This window comes from Patagioenas fasciata, chromosome 2 (assembly GCF_037038585.1).
Source record: "Patagioenas fasciata isolate bPatFas1 chromosome 2, bPatFas1.hap1, whole genome shotgun sequence".
Taxonomy (NCBI): domain Eukaryota; kingdom Metazoa; phylum Chordata; class Aves; order Columbiformes; family Columbidae; genus Patagioenas; species Patagioenas fasciata.
The window spans coordinates 122,271,343-122,287,868 of NC_092521.1; the positions used below are offsets into that span (position 1 = coordinate 122,271,343).

Below are 16,526 nucleotides of genomic sequence, written 5' to 3' on the forward strand. Positions count from 1 at the left end.
CAGTTCAAGCAGTTCCAGAGATGAGCACTGTTAAATGCCAGTATCTGTAGCACACACAGAGCAGTTTTTTTCCCAGCCCCGCCACTAGTACATTTTTTCACAGCTGTTTGATGTGGCATGGCTTTGGGCATGAATCTGTAATTTAAATGCTTGCATTTCTGGCAAGATTCTTCATTGATCTGCCACTGCTTTCTACACATATTTAAAAAAAATGAGCTACACAAAACACTCCTATAAAAATCAGGCTCCTTGAACATCAAGTGTTTGAAAACTTAATGGTTTTATTTGGAGTAAAATACAACATATACATGAACAGTGACAGATGAACAAGTAGAATGCACTATTAAGAGGCTTCCAGATAAATGCAAGGCAGAGGATTATAAGCAAAAGACTTGAGAGAAGTTGTTTTCTGGTGAGGTTACAATAAGAAAGGAGATGAAAACATCTGAAATAACTCATTTCCCAAGGAAGATGCTCCATTGGCAACTTCCTTATGCTTTTTCAGATTATCATATTAATGTTAATAATACTGGCAAAAGCAGAATCTGTATTCTGATGTTCAAATTTATTTTGAATAAATTCAAGTGAAAAGGTATAACTCCAATTAGTGGCTTTATCTGAAAGGGTCCAGTGCTTCTGCTATAAAGCATATTTACCTCACTATCTAATGAACACCATCTAGCAAAATGTAACTGACCACATTTTTCTGAGGTATGAGATGTCCAGTGTGAAGTAACATTAGAGAATCAGTGTGTTTCTTTTTTTTTTTCTACTTTTCTCTCCACTGATGCAATTTTCATATATAATGCCACTTCATGGCCACATTAACTATAAAAAAGTAACAACTGGAGTTTCTACCTCAGAGACATCAAAAAAGTCTAATGCTTTTTTTTTCCTTTTTTCTTTTCTTAACAAAAATAAACTCCTTTCTTTGTAGAGAATGGTCCCAGTTCTTCAATAAGCTCCTGTTTGCTCAAGGAATGTTAATGTTTTACAATTAAAAACATGACTATAGAAACTAACATCTATAAGTTATAAGGAAGTCAGATAAGAGTTTCAGCATCTTAATAAAAAGTTATTTTTAGCACTAGAAGCAAAAAATATACCATTCAAAAGAAAAATTATTGAAAAATAATACCAGTCTACATTTTCTTTCTATGGCAGTTTCTGATGTTCTTGGTGTTTTAGTCCTCTGGCTCATATCTGAGGATTAGAAAACAAAACAGAAATAATTAAAACAGAGTAGAAAATATCCAGGACACTTTTTGTCTCTAAACAATATGAAACCCAAGTAGTACATTACTCCCACTAGTGATGCATTCCTGTCAAGGCTCACAGTATGAGTCAGGGCATAGACAAATGTATATACTTTTTAGACTATATTCTCCTTTTAAAATTGGCCAGTTTAGCAAATAGTAGAATGAGGGAATGACCAGGAACCTACCCACAAATCCCAAAATACAGGCAGAAGCTTAAATAGAAGTTTTAAGTTCCACCTCTGTCCTACAGCACAGGTCTGAGGAATCCATGTTGTCAAAGCTCACCTGCCTTTTGCAGAATGGTTCTTCTACACAATATAATGGCCAGGGTGCATCTTTCTTTACTCCATACAGGCCTCGCCCAGCTTACATACTGAGGACTTCTCATTTGCACAAACAAGTGTGGAAGAAATACAGTCACTGTCAAAGCATCTGGTGCATCTCCCATCTGTACCTCTGTGTGTAGCACCTGCGGGCTTATCTACTGCACCCATAAATATTTTGTATCCTCTCCTTACTAAACTCTCTGGTTACTTGCTACACAGTAGCTGTTGCACACACCAGTCCCATTCTGGCATCCATTAAAAGGATTGGATTGTCAAAAGTCAGAGAATGGCCTGCTAGAAATTCTTTCTAAGGGAAAATTTATAGTCTGTTTTAGAGACAGCTTCACACTAATAAAAACAAAATGGGAGCAGAGCATGGATCCAGACAAGGATCCCATTTGGACAGACAGAAACGCACCACTTACTTGGAAATCTTTCTACGTAGATCCTTTATCTGCTCATTCTTCTTAGAGAGAAGCTCTCTCATGTTGCGGTAGGCAGCTGTTTGCTGAAATTTCTTCTCTAATTCCTACATAATAACAATACCAACACATTATTTGCATATATGAAAACCAGGCTAATACATCTTTTAAAAAAGGTGACTTTCCTTTCCTCCTCAAATTTCAGAGCAGTAGTTTCTCTAACTTATTCACATTTAGATGGAGTCAGCTAGTAGATTCAAATGATATTACTGGGAAAGACAAGCTTTGTTGTTCAGTGAAATCAGGCTAAAAATCTTCTGAAGACTAGGAATACACTTTTTCATTCAAAAATTTCTATGCAGAAAAATGGGCAATTTTAAAGCATTCATCCAGTTATAATCACGCAGTTGTGTTTTTGTTGGTTTACATGTAATGTGTTTTTCCACTGAAATAACAAAAACACACTGGTAGAAGTGCGACCCAGTAAACGCTGCATCCTGTAGTTAAATTACTAATCAGTTAAAATATGAGTAAGGATTTCATCTATATATTATAACAAAATGCTAACCTTTTCAGCTAATGATAGTTGATCCTGAACCTTAAGCAGGTCATGTTTTGTTGTCACCAAGTCCTCTTCCAAGAATTTTTGGTTTGCAGTAGAGTCATTCAAAGTCTTCTCAAACTGGCATTTCAAAGCTGCCACTTTATTCTCCAGTTCAGTGATATCCTGGTTTGCATTAGCCTTTAAAAGAATATTTAAAATATGTCAAATGAAAGAGAATATTAAAAATGTCAAGTGCAAAATTCCAGATAAAGTGGGTACATCTTAATTTTTAATAGTTATGTTCACGCTATTCCTGTAATCCTGTTATGGTTTAACTTTAATTGGCAACTAACCACTACACAGCTGCTCGCTTACTTCAGTGGGATGAGGGAGAGAATCAGAAAAGTGAGAAAACTCATGGGTTGAGATAAAGACATTTTAATACGTAAAGCAAAAGCTTCAGACACAAGCAAAGCAAAACAAGGGATTAATTCATCACTTTCCATGGGCAGACAGGTGTTAGCCATGCCCAGGAAAGCCGGGCTCCATCACGCATAACCCTTACTTGGAAGACAAACACCATCACTCTGAATGCCCCCCCTTCCTTCTACTTCCCCAGCTTTATATACTGAGCATGATGTCATATGGTCTGGAATATCACTTTGGTCAGTTGGGGTCAGCTATCCCAGCTGTGTCCCCTCCCAGCTTTTTGTGCACTCTCAGCCTACTTGCTGGCGGGGCAGTATGGGGAGCTGCCAAAGGCCTTGACTCTGTGTAAGCCCTGCTCAGCAATAACTAGAACATCCCTGTATTATCAACACTGTTTCTAGCATGGATATTGCACTGTTCTCAGATGCATTACAAAATGAGCCTCCACAGTTGCTTGTGAAGCAACCGGCCTGTTTACTTGTAAGAAGAAACAACCCAAAGTCTTCTGGACACCAGTTCAGTTTCCATTTAAAAAAAAAAAATCCTCTCACATTTAAAAGCTCAAGTTCAAACTCTCCAAAGTAATACAATGACTCAGGATGAGGCTAAACCAGCATTGCCTTAAAAGGAACAAAAATCTAAAACTAAGGAAGCTCTGTTCCTTTTTTTATGTGGAAGGTAAGGTTTAAGCATAGGCAACCACTTGATAATAGTACCTGTACAGAAGAAAAGCTTATTTTTAACTTTGAGACATAGTCCAGGGCTGCAATGCTGAAAACCACTACATTGTATAATGTTTCAGATCAGAATAGACAGTGAAAATTTTTCTAACCTGTGACATAAATCAATTATGTAGAAATTCTAAATCCTCAAGTTAAATCGATCCAACAGAGCAGTTACTCCCAAACCGTGGTTCATATTTGGTATGTGGACCTATAGTAAACTATTTTAAACCAACCAAACAACAACAGAAACCATAAAGGTAAAAACCTGCTGAGCTAAGAGTTGGTCCTTAAGAACCACTGTGGTTTGGCAGTCATTTGTTTGTCTAGAGTTTGAACACTACTGCTTTAATGTGCAACTGGGTTCATACAATGTTATTGACACCCATCCTACAAAAATATGGAGTCCAATCAGCTAAAGTTTAGCATTTTCTCCAAATAACTAATTCTTTAATTGATTAAATAAAGTAGTACATTTCAATTCCATATCTACTTGCTGGTTTCAACAACATATATATGCCTGTAAATAGAAAATGTAAGAGCTGGAGAAGAAAGTGATAGATGATGGAGAGCAAATTAGGACATGAAAACGGAAAATACACAGCAGCCCTGACATTAGAGGTTAATTCATGTTTAACCAGAAAAGTAGGATGAGAATTGATTCCAGTCTTTTCAAACTACAAACCCATTTAATATTTTAAACCTTTAATAATTTGAGGCTTAACAAAACAGTTAAAGAAAGCATTTGCTATAACTGATAAATCAAGTTACCTATTACATAATATTACTGAACACAGATTTTGAAAGTTACTAGATAAAATTGTAACATATTAAGAAAGTACATACCATAAACCAGACAGAAAGCAAAATAAAAAGAAATTGGGATTAAACTATGAAAATGTAAGTGGAAATGTTTTATGATATCGAACTTCACTTATAAATCTATAAAGACTGAAGGAATTTTTAAAAGTCAGTTTGTCAAAATAATGGGATTAAAGTCTTCTAGTTTTGTTAAAAGTTTGAACTGAAATGTTCTAAATTTAAGAAACAATCACACATGAATAAACTTTAGAAAATTATAATTATTGACAAAATAAAGGTACAAACTTAAAAAAATTCTAAGGTCACCTGTACAGATTTATCTGTGTCAACCTGCATGACTTCTAGCTTCTTGCATTTTTAAAATTTTTTTTCTATAGCAGCAACTCACCATGTTTGAATCCTCATTTACAAAAAGGATTAAGAATCTTAAGTAGCAAACAGTGAACCATATTGACAGTATGGTGATATGGGTAGAAGTACAAAAAATAAAACATTTTTTTTCATGTCATCTGACCCACAATCACTGACATTTGTAACAAAATTTCAGCTGATGTTTAAGAATATAGGACACTGGACACTTACATATAAGTATTTAGGTTTTTATACTCTGAAGTGAGAAGCAGCAGCAAGTCTGGCTTTGTCCATGTCAATATCAAGTGTGACAAAGGCTTAAAAGAATTACTGTTTTGTTGTTGCTATAAAAGGCAGGTTAGATATCATTCTTTCATTAATAAACATGAAGAAACAAAACACAATAAATTATCTGTTAATATAAATATCACCCCAGAGAATATGAAATCTGGAATAGTACTTGCTGATAGTACCTGCAATAATACTTTCTGATAAGAATTTATCATGGTCTATGTGACACAAAATAAGTGTCATAAAATCTAGTAATATTCTCGATTATCTGCTGACTGACATTCTAGCAGGATCATGACAACATCAGCAGGAATATGATGACACTAACTGGAACATTTATATTTTCCAGAAAAGAAACACACCACACAGACCAATTTTTTAGAGGTACAGGCAACAGTTGTGCTAAACAGGGGTGGGGGAGAAATCTTAACTATATTTACCTTTTGATCTCCTAGGATCATCTGTAAATCCTTCAGTGACTTCTCTAGTTTGGACTTTTCATCTAGTACAGCTGTAGCCTGTGATACATTGAAACCGTAAAACCTCAGAAACATTTTAACTGAAAACACAATAACCACCGGTTTCTTATTTAGACATTTAAACATATGTAAACCCCATTACGTATCCAAGCTTACAGAGAATTTACCTGTGTTTCTACAGTCTTGAGTCTGGTCCTCAATTTTTCATTTTCTTCTTGGAGACAAGCAACTGTCTTTGGGTTCAAACAAGAAAAAGTTTGTGAACACTCCTCTGCTATTTTGAATTTTCCAAATGTTTCAAGCAAGAAAATATGCCTCATAGCTTAGGAAAGCAAACAAGCTTCTAAATGCTTTAAAAATGGGCTACATAAGAAATCAGTAATCCATATATTTGTTGTGTTTTCTGCCTCAATCAGTAATAAATTTAAGTCTCCAGTTCTACTGCAATATATAGGACTGTTCACTTAAATTGGGCACATGCTTTACTGAATTGATATTAACGAGCTCAGTATTCTGTTAGTTTCAAGATTCATGATAAAGAAAATATGTTCCGAGACGCAAATTTCATTGCTGCTTATCATCTGTATTTTCAATCAACAGGCAAGTAAAAATTTATTCACAGCTCCTGTTTAAAAGAGACAAATACCAGGTTACTGCAAATCATGTTCTTTGTCACAAGAAATACCCATGCCTTGTCAGTCAGAGAAAATTCACCATATAAACTATGGATTATTTTTGAGGAACAGAAGATATCAGACAAACATATTCAACAAAAACTGTTATGAAACAGATTTTGAATTTATTTTTGAAAGAGAACTACATTGATCTGGTTAGGTTATGGTTGGATTCGATGATCCTGATGGTCTCTTCCAACTGAAATGATTCTATGATTCTACAATCCATAAGTAAAATACAAGTCTGAATTCTTAAATGCTTTAATTATCTCAAAGGGTAACAACAATTTGATTCAGGCACTGTACTTGACAGATCACTTTAGTAATGCAGGATAGGAGACAGAAAACTCAACTCCTCACTAAATATCTCGGCTGCCCATAACTTAAAACTGTATTGAATGAAGTGTGGCATTTCAAGAGTTCACTTGAACTAAACTGGAACTATCTAATAAAAACTATTGATAACATTAAATACTAGAATGTGTTTTGTAATTATGAAAATCTTTAGCAAGTGGGAAATCAGATGTTTTCAAAACTAGTAAATTCCAAATTCCTTAAGCATCTGTTTCTTTAGGAGGAATTTAACCAACTAACAAAAGAAAAAAGACCAAATGGAAAAGGATTGACTTCAAGTGATAGAGAAAATGTTCAATAACCTAATTTCAGCCAGCTACATATTTTACTTCCTTGTTGGAAAGACAGCCAGCTGCATGGAATAAATCGAATACTGGTTTCTACTCATTTACCTCATTAAATAGAAAACCAAATAATTACAAAGGCCAGAATGTCTTTCCAAAAGGAAGGTCAACATTGCAATACATGTTAGAGACCATAACCACACAATAAATTCAAGATGCTTTACAATATTTATTAACAATTTACTTTACATTCTGGGGTATATTAACTTGACGTCTATATAGCGATGGGCATTTTATACAAATATTACTGTACAGCTACCCAGTTCAGTTGAATAAGCAGAGTGGTCATTAACCACAACTGCACGAACAGACAAGTTCTTACCTTGTTTAGCAGCTCTGACCCACCTTCATTTAACGGAGCTAGTTTTGGTTTAATGAGATCTGTACTGGGCTAAAGAAATAATAAAGGTTAAAAAACTAAATTATACAGATTTCTAGGAAGAATAAAAGTACTTCTTTAGTCTGTAAAATAACTATTGACAGTCAATTCAGCTTTCTTTTGTAAAGCAAATGAATGACGTTTTATTTCAAGTTCATTTTTTACTGGTAGCTTGGCTCCTAAGTTATATACTTCACTTTCAGCTAAACAAAAGTACTGCATAGAGACATAAAATGATTGCAAACTTGAATTTACAAAAGACTACTGATGCTGCAGCAACCAAAAGACAAAAGAGTAAGGAAAAAAAAAAGAAATTGCAAGAGTAAAAATATTTTCACAGCTCCAAATTATTTCCTTATTTTAAGTATTCAAATGTAATATATATTAACTACATACATATTTAAGCTATGAAGAAATAAGGTGCAACCATTATCACACAAGTTAAGCTAGAGTCATATCTGTATGGTGGAATCTTCTCAGTTCTTGACTCCATGTTAGGACAAATGAATGTCCCAGTCTTATTCCAGTTCCAGTGAGAAGAGAACCCAAAAGCAGATGCTCCAGCACATCCCTGGTCTAGCTGACTTTGGGATGAGGATTACAAGACATGCCCTGCGTATATAGAGCCGCTATCTGGAAATAGCCAAGGCAATTCCATGTGAGCCTTGGTGCCAAACTGCAAAATTGTATTTTTTGGAGACTTTCAAATATTTCTTTGAAAAAAGGGTGGATTTTTTGGTTTTGTTTTGTTTTTCCCTTAGGAACAAACAGTCAGTACTAAGTATTTTAAACATCTGTCATGACTTCACATGATTTGATTAAAGTACAACTCTACCTTCTTGTTCGAAGCTGTAAATTCTGACTTTTCAAACTCAGCAACCTGTTCCAACAACTCTCTTGAAAAAAAAAAAAAAAAAAAAAGAGAGAGAGAGGCATTTCTTTACCAAAATAGGTATGCTACAAAGTACATTTTTCCAGGCTGATGCTATGCTTTTTGTTGTATGTAAGATTCTCATTAGAAGTACAGAATGAGGTGTTATGCAAATACATTAAATGCAACAGATCATGTCACACAATGGCACAGTACATGCATTAGAATTGTAAGATTTAGCATCCTTGATCAAAATATAACCTACTCAGACAACAAAGGCTTTAAAATCAAATCTTATTACCTGCTCTTAATGGATTAATTCAAGCAAGAATATTACCAACAAGAACATTCTCCTGACAAATTTGAAATTATTGGGTGTCTTGCTACTTTATAGAAGGAACATTTGAAACTAATCTATCATCGACAAAATAATAAAAGAACAGCTTTCTGTGGTTAGAAGAATGCAAACAGTCAATGATTAAAAGTTATTGAAGGCATTTATAAAGCCCAATATATATTACCGATTCTCCAATTCAGAGACGTCTGTCTGTAACTTAAGGTACCATTTCTCAGCCTGTGAAAAGAGCTGCCGCAGAAGTAAAACATTGGTATAAGTTGTATTGATGAGCTCTGACTCCACTTCACTGTGTACAACAGTTCTCAGTCCATCCAGCATGTCTATCACCTCATCGACTGTGAAGGTCTCCTCGACAAGTCTAAACAGAACAGTCAAGATGAGTCAAGTGTGATAAAAGTAACAATTCTGCATTGTTATGAGACCTCACTACACAGGTATCACTTATAAAACGCAACGTCCTTCTGAAAACATGTACTGGCAGTAGTTATTAATTGACCACAGCACTACTAATTAGTTATTGTATTTAACTTTTCTCTTGGAAACGTTGCAATCACAAATAATTAGTTTTGCCACCGTCTTTCATCAAATTTAGACACCAGATGCAAGATATGTAACAATGTCATCCTGTTGATATCTACGTTAATTCCTAAGAATTTGAGCCACTTAATTTTAAAAGGATTTCACTTATAACATTTGGAAAATTATCGCATCTTTCTTCCTCACTAAGAACATACAAATGTAAACGGACAAAAGTTACATCATAAAGCATTTAAATCTGCTGTTGTTGCTACGATATTTTGCTTTATTCTTGCTCAGAACCCCACCCAGTACCTGCTGTCTTTAAGGTCCTGAAAGCAAGAATCCACTGTTTTGAGACAGAGGCCACGCTTGAAACGAGCAAAGCGCATATAGTTGATCACTTCATTCTGGTGGTGCTCATTAAGGCCTAGCTCTGCCTGCAGATAAGGACGTAGAGATAAATATACACTGAAATAAGTAAAAAGAAGCATAAGAATTGCAAAGACTTGCCTTCTGACTGGTTTCTGTACTTGCTTTCATTGGTTTATCACATTAACTGGTATGTTAAAAAACATCCATATTTTCATATGTGTAATCCCTATATACTTCACATAAATGCTCCCCCTTTAAAAGCCCCAGTACTTGGAACTAAGTCCTCAAGTGACCAGTACCCTCAAAAAAGTTATATAAAATCAGAGAGAGGGACAAACAGAGGATCAGAGCCAGGAGGACTGTAGGGGACAGGAAGCACCTGGATAAATTTGTCTTTGTATTACATGTACTCATGTATATTGTAGCTGAATGATGTATCTTTTATAGATACATTGACAAAAACACACGGTATGTTATGTTTCTTCATTAGTTTATATATAAAATCTTGAAACTTCCCATATAATCTAAAGTGATAATTTTTTTTTCTCAACAGTCTATTGCTCAGAAACAAATAGTCCCAGGGAAAATCACGAAGGAAGCACTTTTAGATCTGGCTAACTAGCCCTTCTATGTATATCTCTATTTCAAAAGAAGGAGTATTGACATGGCCAATTACATCAGAATGAATCTTGCTTGTGCAGGTAGCACAAGTAACAAGGAGGCACAACAGGTATGAATGGGAGTTTCCCAGTCCCTGGAGAGCTGATGCAACCAAAGGTGAAGTCTATTTCATTTACTCCAATGTACTGAGTTAGTATTGATGTTGGAGACAGCAATGTAGCAACTCAGACAAAACAGTTAATCTGAACACCTTGAGCTTATTAATCCAGCTGCACAGGGTAGGTCCAGTGAAAACACAATAGTGTGATACCTGGATGGACAACACTGAAAACTTGAGCACAGATCTTGACTGGTTGGAAATTAAAGGCAGCATAGAAAACAGCAACACCAGTAAATAAAACAAGCTCTCACAACGTGGTTGCAAGTCCAATGTCTCCCAAAGTCCCACATCTTGCAAACACAAGAATATATGAAAAGCCCAATTAATGTTATCTTTGCTGTTGCTGGGTTTTCTTTAGGTGAAAAGCTTCTGCTCATTACAGCAGGAAAAGAAGACGTGCCCACACCAATGCTGAAATGTCACAGAGAGCAACTATAAGTGGACACTAAACTAATAAATAAATACATAAGCACAGGTCAAATCCACTCGCGATCTCCAAGCGCATTAAGCAACTGGGGCATCAGATCCCGCACAGCCCCCAGGCCCCGCAGAACGCTCCACCGGTAGCACGGATGCCCGCGAAGGCAGGCGGCAGCAGCAGCCTCCCTGGAGCTGCCCTCGCATGACGACGGGCCGCCTCTTCCTCACAGGACTTCCCCGGGCCGGCTCCCTGCCCAGCCCCCGAGCCGGCCGAGGCGGAGAGCGTCCTCACAGCCACAGCGCTGCTCGGCGCGGCTCTGCCCCGCGGTGGGGCGCAAAGCCTGCCGGACGGCGACGCCAGCCTCTGCCACGAAGCACTGAGGACTCCGCTACTCACCATGACGGCCCCTTGACCGGCGCTCGGAGAGCGGTGGAGCTCAGCGGCCGACTACGGGCCGACGGTTGCCATGGAGAACGAAGCCTCGCGAGCGCCCTCTCTGCACTCCTATTGGCGGCGGCTCGCTCACGTGACTCTCGCAGGCGGTGGCGGCCGTTTACCGGGGCAAGCGGCGTTGCACCCTCCCCCGCCAACACGGGAGCTCGTGCTCGGCACGAACTGCGCGTGTCCGCTCCGGTCGGCTCCGCCGTTTGCGCATGCGCACCGGGAACGGCCGGGTCTCGGTCTGTGGCTGCGGCGGCCTGCACCGGTTCAGCTCCGCTCCTCCTTCACCCCGGTGAAACGCGGACAGTTTCAGTAGAAGCTGGGGAATGACCTGTTGGAGAGCAGTGTAGGGGAAAGAGACCTGGGGGTCCTGGTGGACAGCAGGATGACCATGAGCCAGCACTGTGCCGTTGTGGCCAGGAAGGCCAATGGCATCCTGGGGTGTATTAGAAGGGGGGTGGTTAGTAGGTCCAGAGATATTCTCCTTCCCCTCTATCCTGGTGAGATCACACCTGGAATATTGTGTCCAGTTCTGGGCCCCTCAAGTTCAAGAAGGACAGGGAACTGCTGGAGAGAGTCCAGCGCAGGGCAACAACGATGCTGAACAGAGTGGAGCATCTCCCTTACGAGGAAAGGCTGAGGGAGCTGGGTCTCTATAGCTTGAAGGAGACTGAGGGGTGACCTTATTAATGTTTATAAATATGTAAAGGGTGAGTGTCATGAGGATGGAGCCAGGCTATTCTTGGTGACAACCAATGATAGGACAAGGGGTAATGGGTTCAAACTGGAAAACAGGAGGTTTCACTTAAATTTGAGAAGAAACTTCTTCTCAGTGAGGGTGACAGAGCACTGGAACAGGCTGCCCAGGGGGGTTGTGGAGTCTCCTTCTCTGGAGACATTCAAACCCGCCTGGACACATTCCTTTGCAACCTCATCTAGGTGTTCCTGCTCCGGCAGGGGGATTGGACTGGATGATCTTTTGAGGTCCCTTCCAGTCCCTAACATTCTGTGATTCTGTGACATGCCAAGGTGGGAGCAAGCGGGAGGGAAGCGGTGTGGAATTGTGGTTTTTTTTTCTTGGTTTTGTTGGTTTTGTGTTTGTGGGTTGTTTTTTTTTTTTTTCTTCTTTTTCTTCTAACATCTATTTATTCAGTTTTTTTTTGTTTGTCTTGTCTTGATGCTATCAGGAAATAAAAACATTGTGTAGCTTTTGCGATTCTTTGCTTCTGTCGCTGTTCAAGTATGAATGAGTGAGTGAGTCTCCTGGGGATAGAAGGTGTGGCAGTGGGATGGAGGTGAGCAAAGTGCATGGAAACCTCTTGAAACGATAATAAAAGGGTAAGTGGGTGTGCACTGATGAGCTTTGTGACTGGTAAACCAGGTTTGTTCAAGAGCCCTATTCCACACTGAGGTTTTTGCCCTCAGTGTTGCTGCACGATGTGTTATGAATTTGATCTGATCCAGTTCATATCATTGCAATAATCCTGCTCAAACCTAATACCTCTGATTCTGTAACCTGAGACTGATACCGCCTTGGTGTAACTGAGCAAACACTCAGGTGACATGATCACAGCATGGCTGAGGGTCGCAGGGATGGCTGGGCTTCATGTGGCCCAAGCTGCCTGCTCAAGCAGGGCCACCCAGAGCCAGGTGCCCAGGTCCGTGTCCAGACAGTTCTGAATATCTCCAAGGATGGAGACTCCACCCCTCCTCTGGACAACCTGTGCCAGTGCTTGGTCACCCTCACAGTGAAAACATGTTTCTTTATGTTCAGGGGGAACCTCCTGTGTTTCATTGTGTGCCCATCACCACTGTTCCTGTCACTGGGCACCACTGGAAAGAGCCTGGTTCTGTCCTCTGTGGGTCCTCCCTTCAGGTATTTATACACATGGATGCGATCCCTCTCAGCCTTCTCTCTCCACGCTGAACAGTCCCAGCTCTCTCAGCCTCTCCTCACAGAAGAGATGCTCTGGTCCCTTCATCAGCTTCATGGCTTTGTGCTGGACTCTCTCCAGCAGCTCCATCTGTTTTGTGTATTGGGGAGCCCATCACTGGACACAGCACTCCAGGTGTGGCCTCGCAGTGACTTGTTGGTGTCTCTTCCTTGGAGAGCTGCAGCAAACTCTTGGCTCAGACAAGATTAATAGCTTTAAATACAGATTCATAACTCTTAGATGATAGAACCTGAAATTATGAAAGATCTTTGTTTATAATGTTCTAGTGTTGCACAGATGCATACCTTATGGTTAGTGCTTAAAAAAAGCTGGACACTCCTAAGTTTAGTTTTGCTTGTGCTCCGTAAAGCAAACAACTCAAACCAAAGCAGCAAAAAGAAATCACAGCGATAGTTATCTTTAAAACCAGATGGATAACACAACAACAGCAACAGCAGTGTGTATGTGGATTCCAGTATAAAGAGCTTTTGCTGTGTGAAGCATTTTATATAACATGAAAGGATCAGACTATCAAGGCTTTACATATCAATGTTAATGTGGTTTATTTATAGGTGATAATATATTAATACAATTATTTTCAACTTCTGAGCTCTATAACTTTTTTTTGTAAAGTTGGTAGAAATTAAAATGGTATATAATCTAGCCCATCTGTTTATAATCTGCCTATTACCAACACTTGATAGTTCCATCTGCACTACACTAGATGTATCTGTGTTCTTACACAGTTATTATGATTTTTTTCTTCAAAATACACTTTGGTAATGAATCCAGTAGTCCAGTAACATGATTGGAATTTTAATATTTTTCAATTTTATGATAAAGGACTTACCATGCCAACAGATTAAATACTTTCCCAAGACTATGTAAGGTAATAGCCGTGGAGTTTCTCATGCTGTCAGCACAAAATAAACCCAAACCAAGGTAAGAAATCTTTACTCAGATGCTTTGATCTGTCAAATGTCAACTGTGTCAACTGGAAGAAATTGCCGTGCTTCAGCTTTCTGCCCCTAAACCAGGAATGCTGTTCCAGCTCCGTGCAGGGGTGGTGTTGGGAAGCTCTCTGAATTGGTAAAAATGCTTTGAGATGCCTGTGCCAAAAGCGCTTTGTACGTGCAAAGCATCGTACAGCTTATCAACAGGGAAATGCTACCCCTGAGATTTCTTCATTTGTATATTATGGATTTGATATAATCACGGAGTTTGCCTCCTTTCTGTGGTGCAAAGGGATTCCTGTAAAAGACACTACTTTGGGGCTAAAATGGCAAGCTTATGTTAGCCATATGGGTGTTACCAAAATGGATTTCCTTACATTTTTCTTCTGGTTCATGTGTGTGTATTGGGAAAAAAAAAGGCAGCAGAAGTATGCAGTGAGATATGAAATCCTTGCTCCTGAGAGACTTTCTCCTAACAACCCTCTGGACAGGGGCTGGTCCTGGCAAGGGAATTCGCCTCTAGCCTCACTCTTCCTGATGATCCATCAGAACCACGGCTGGAGACGTGCGAGGGCCCCTCAATTCACATGGAGCTGGCACCAAAATGTTGAGATTCATCAATGGAATTGACATAGGCTGGCAGGTTCCTGCACCCATGACAGCACTTTCACAGAGCAATTCATTAGCAGCATGTACTAGAGGATGGTTTTTCCTAGTTTCTTGAAGTAACTTTAAAGGAAAAGATAAGAAGTTCCTTTGTATCTGAATAACCTCCTCAGTAATTTCATGCCACTGCCACTCCCAGGTGGTTTCAGCCATTCCCAGTGCATGGCCACCAAGGGCAGGGACAGCCCCCTGGGCCTCCAGGGCACACGGACTGCCTGGGGGCCAGCAGCACCCCAAAGTCCTTCCTGCAAGGAGTGCTGGGTGGATGAGCAGTGGGTGGGGTGGGACCCTGGGGGCCCATGTCACCTCCCACGTCACAATGCGCCCACCGGTAATGCAGAGGTCACAATGCCGCGGGGGAATATAAAAGGGAGCAGTCTCCGGTGTCTGCTGCCAGAGCTGCTCTGGAGGCAGCGTGAAGGCACTTGAGAGGAAGTCCTTGAGGAGCCGATAGAATCCCTTGCGAAGGGCTAAAGGAGCAAGACCTGGATGAGGCAGCTGGAGTTTCTCCACTGGAAGGCCATCTCCCAGCAGGGCCACCTTCCAAGTTCATCTGATGGATGAACATCCTTTTCAGCTGGATAGCAGTAGCAAAATCAAGAGAATGCCCTCTTGAGGAGCACTGCAGAGCTCATCGTCCTCATGGACTGGGGAGCTAGGGTCAGCAGCTGTAGGAAGCGGAATGCGGAGTGGTTTCAAGGTATCCCAGTGCTCTCACCGTCACGAGAAGGTACATGCCTCTTTCTGACAAGGTGATGGAGTGAATGTGTAAGCAGGGCAAGGTTACAAGTGTTTGTCAGGGATTTTCTCAGCATAAAGAATAGAGAAGAGAAGAGAAGAGAAGAGAAGAGAAGAGAAGAGAAGAGAAGAGAAGAGAAGAGAAGAGAAGAGAAGAGAAGAGACAAAGAGGGGAGGAAGAGGGAGGGGGCCGGGGAGAGGGAGCGGGAAGAGAAGAGGAGGAGAGGAGAAGAGAGGCAAGGAGACGTAAGGCGAAGAGGAGAGAAGAGGAGAGAAGAGGAGAGAAGAGGAGAGGAGAGGAGAGGAGAGGAGAGGAGAGGAGAGGAGAGGAGAGGAGAGGAGAGAAGAGAAGAGAAGAGAAGAGAAGAGAAGAGAAGAGAAGAGAAGAGAAGAGAAGAGAAGAGAAGAGAAGAGAAGAGAAGAGAAGAGACAAAGAAGGGAGGGAGAGGGAGGGGGCCGGGCAGAGGGAGCGGGAAGAGAAGAGGAGGAGAGGAGGAGGAGAGGAGAAGAGAGGAAAGGAGAGGTAAGGCGAAGAGGAGAGAAGAGGAGAGAAGAGGAGAGAAGAGGAGAGAAGAGGAGAGAAGAGGAGAGAAGAGGAGAGAAGAGGAGAGAAGAGAAGAGAAGAGAAGAGAAGAGAAGAGAAGAGAAGAGAAGAGAAGAGAAGAGAAGAGAAGAGAAGAGACAAAGAAGGGAGGGAGAGGGAGGGGGCCGGGCAGAGGGAGCGGGAAGAGAAGAGGAGGAGAGGAGGAGGAGAGGAGAAGAGAGGTGAGGAGAGGTAAGGCGAAGAGGAGAGAAGAGAGGAGAAAAGGAAGAGAAGAGAAGAGAAGAGAAGAGAAGAGAAGAGAAGAGAAGAGAAGAGAAGAGAAGAGAAGAGAAGAGAAGAGAAGAGAAGAGAAGAGAAGAGAAGAGAAGAGAAGAGACAAAGAAGGGAGGGAGAGGGAGGGGGCCGGGCAGAGGGAGTGGGAAGAGAAGAGGAGGAGAGGAGGAGGAGAGGAGAAGAGAGGCAAGGAGAGGTAAGGCGAAGATTAGAGAAGAGGAGAGAAGAGGAGAGAAGAGGAGAGAAGAGGAGAGAAGAG

The 16,526-nt window shown here is 40.4% G+C and overlaps 1 protein-coding gene across 2 annotated transcripts; it reads right to left on the reverse strand.

The window, feature by feature from the left end:
• Positions 1-261: 261 nt before the first annotated feature.
• On the reverse strand, positions 262-11,346 carry LZTFL1 (leucine zipper transcription factor like 1). 2 transcript variants are annotated; one of them, XM_065832860.2, is made up of 10 exons: positions 11,115-11,344; positions 9,457-9,581; positions 8,789-8,983; positions 8,232-8,292; positions 7,340-7,408; positions 5,813-5,878; positions 5,607-5,684; positions 2,576-2,749; positions 2,011-2,114; positions 262-1,203 (listed from the first exon to the last, which is right to left on the reverse strand). In XM_065832860.2, the coding sequence occupies exons 1-10, from the start codon at positions 11,115-11,117 to the stop codon at positions 1,185-1,187; spliced, it is 894 nt and encodes a 297-aa protein (XP_065688932.1). In that variant the 5' UTR covers positions 11,118-11,344; the 3' UTR covers positions 262-1,184. The 2 variants fall into 2 exon arrangements, with proteins under 2 accessions (XP_065688932.1, XP_071660970.1); XM_071804869.1 differs by lacking the exon at positions 5,607-5,684 and having other exon boundaries at positions 11,115-11,346.
• Between the last annotated feature and the right edge of the window lie 5,180 nt (positions 11,347-16,526).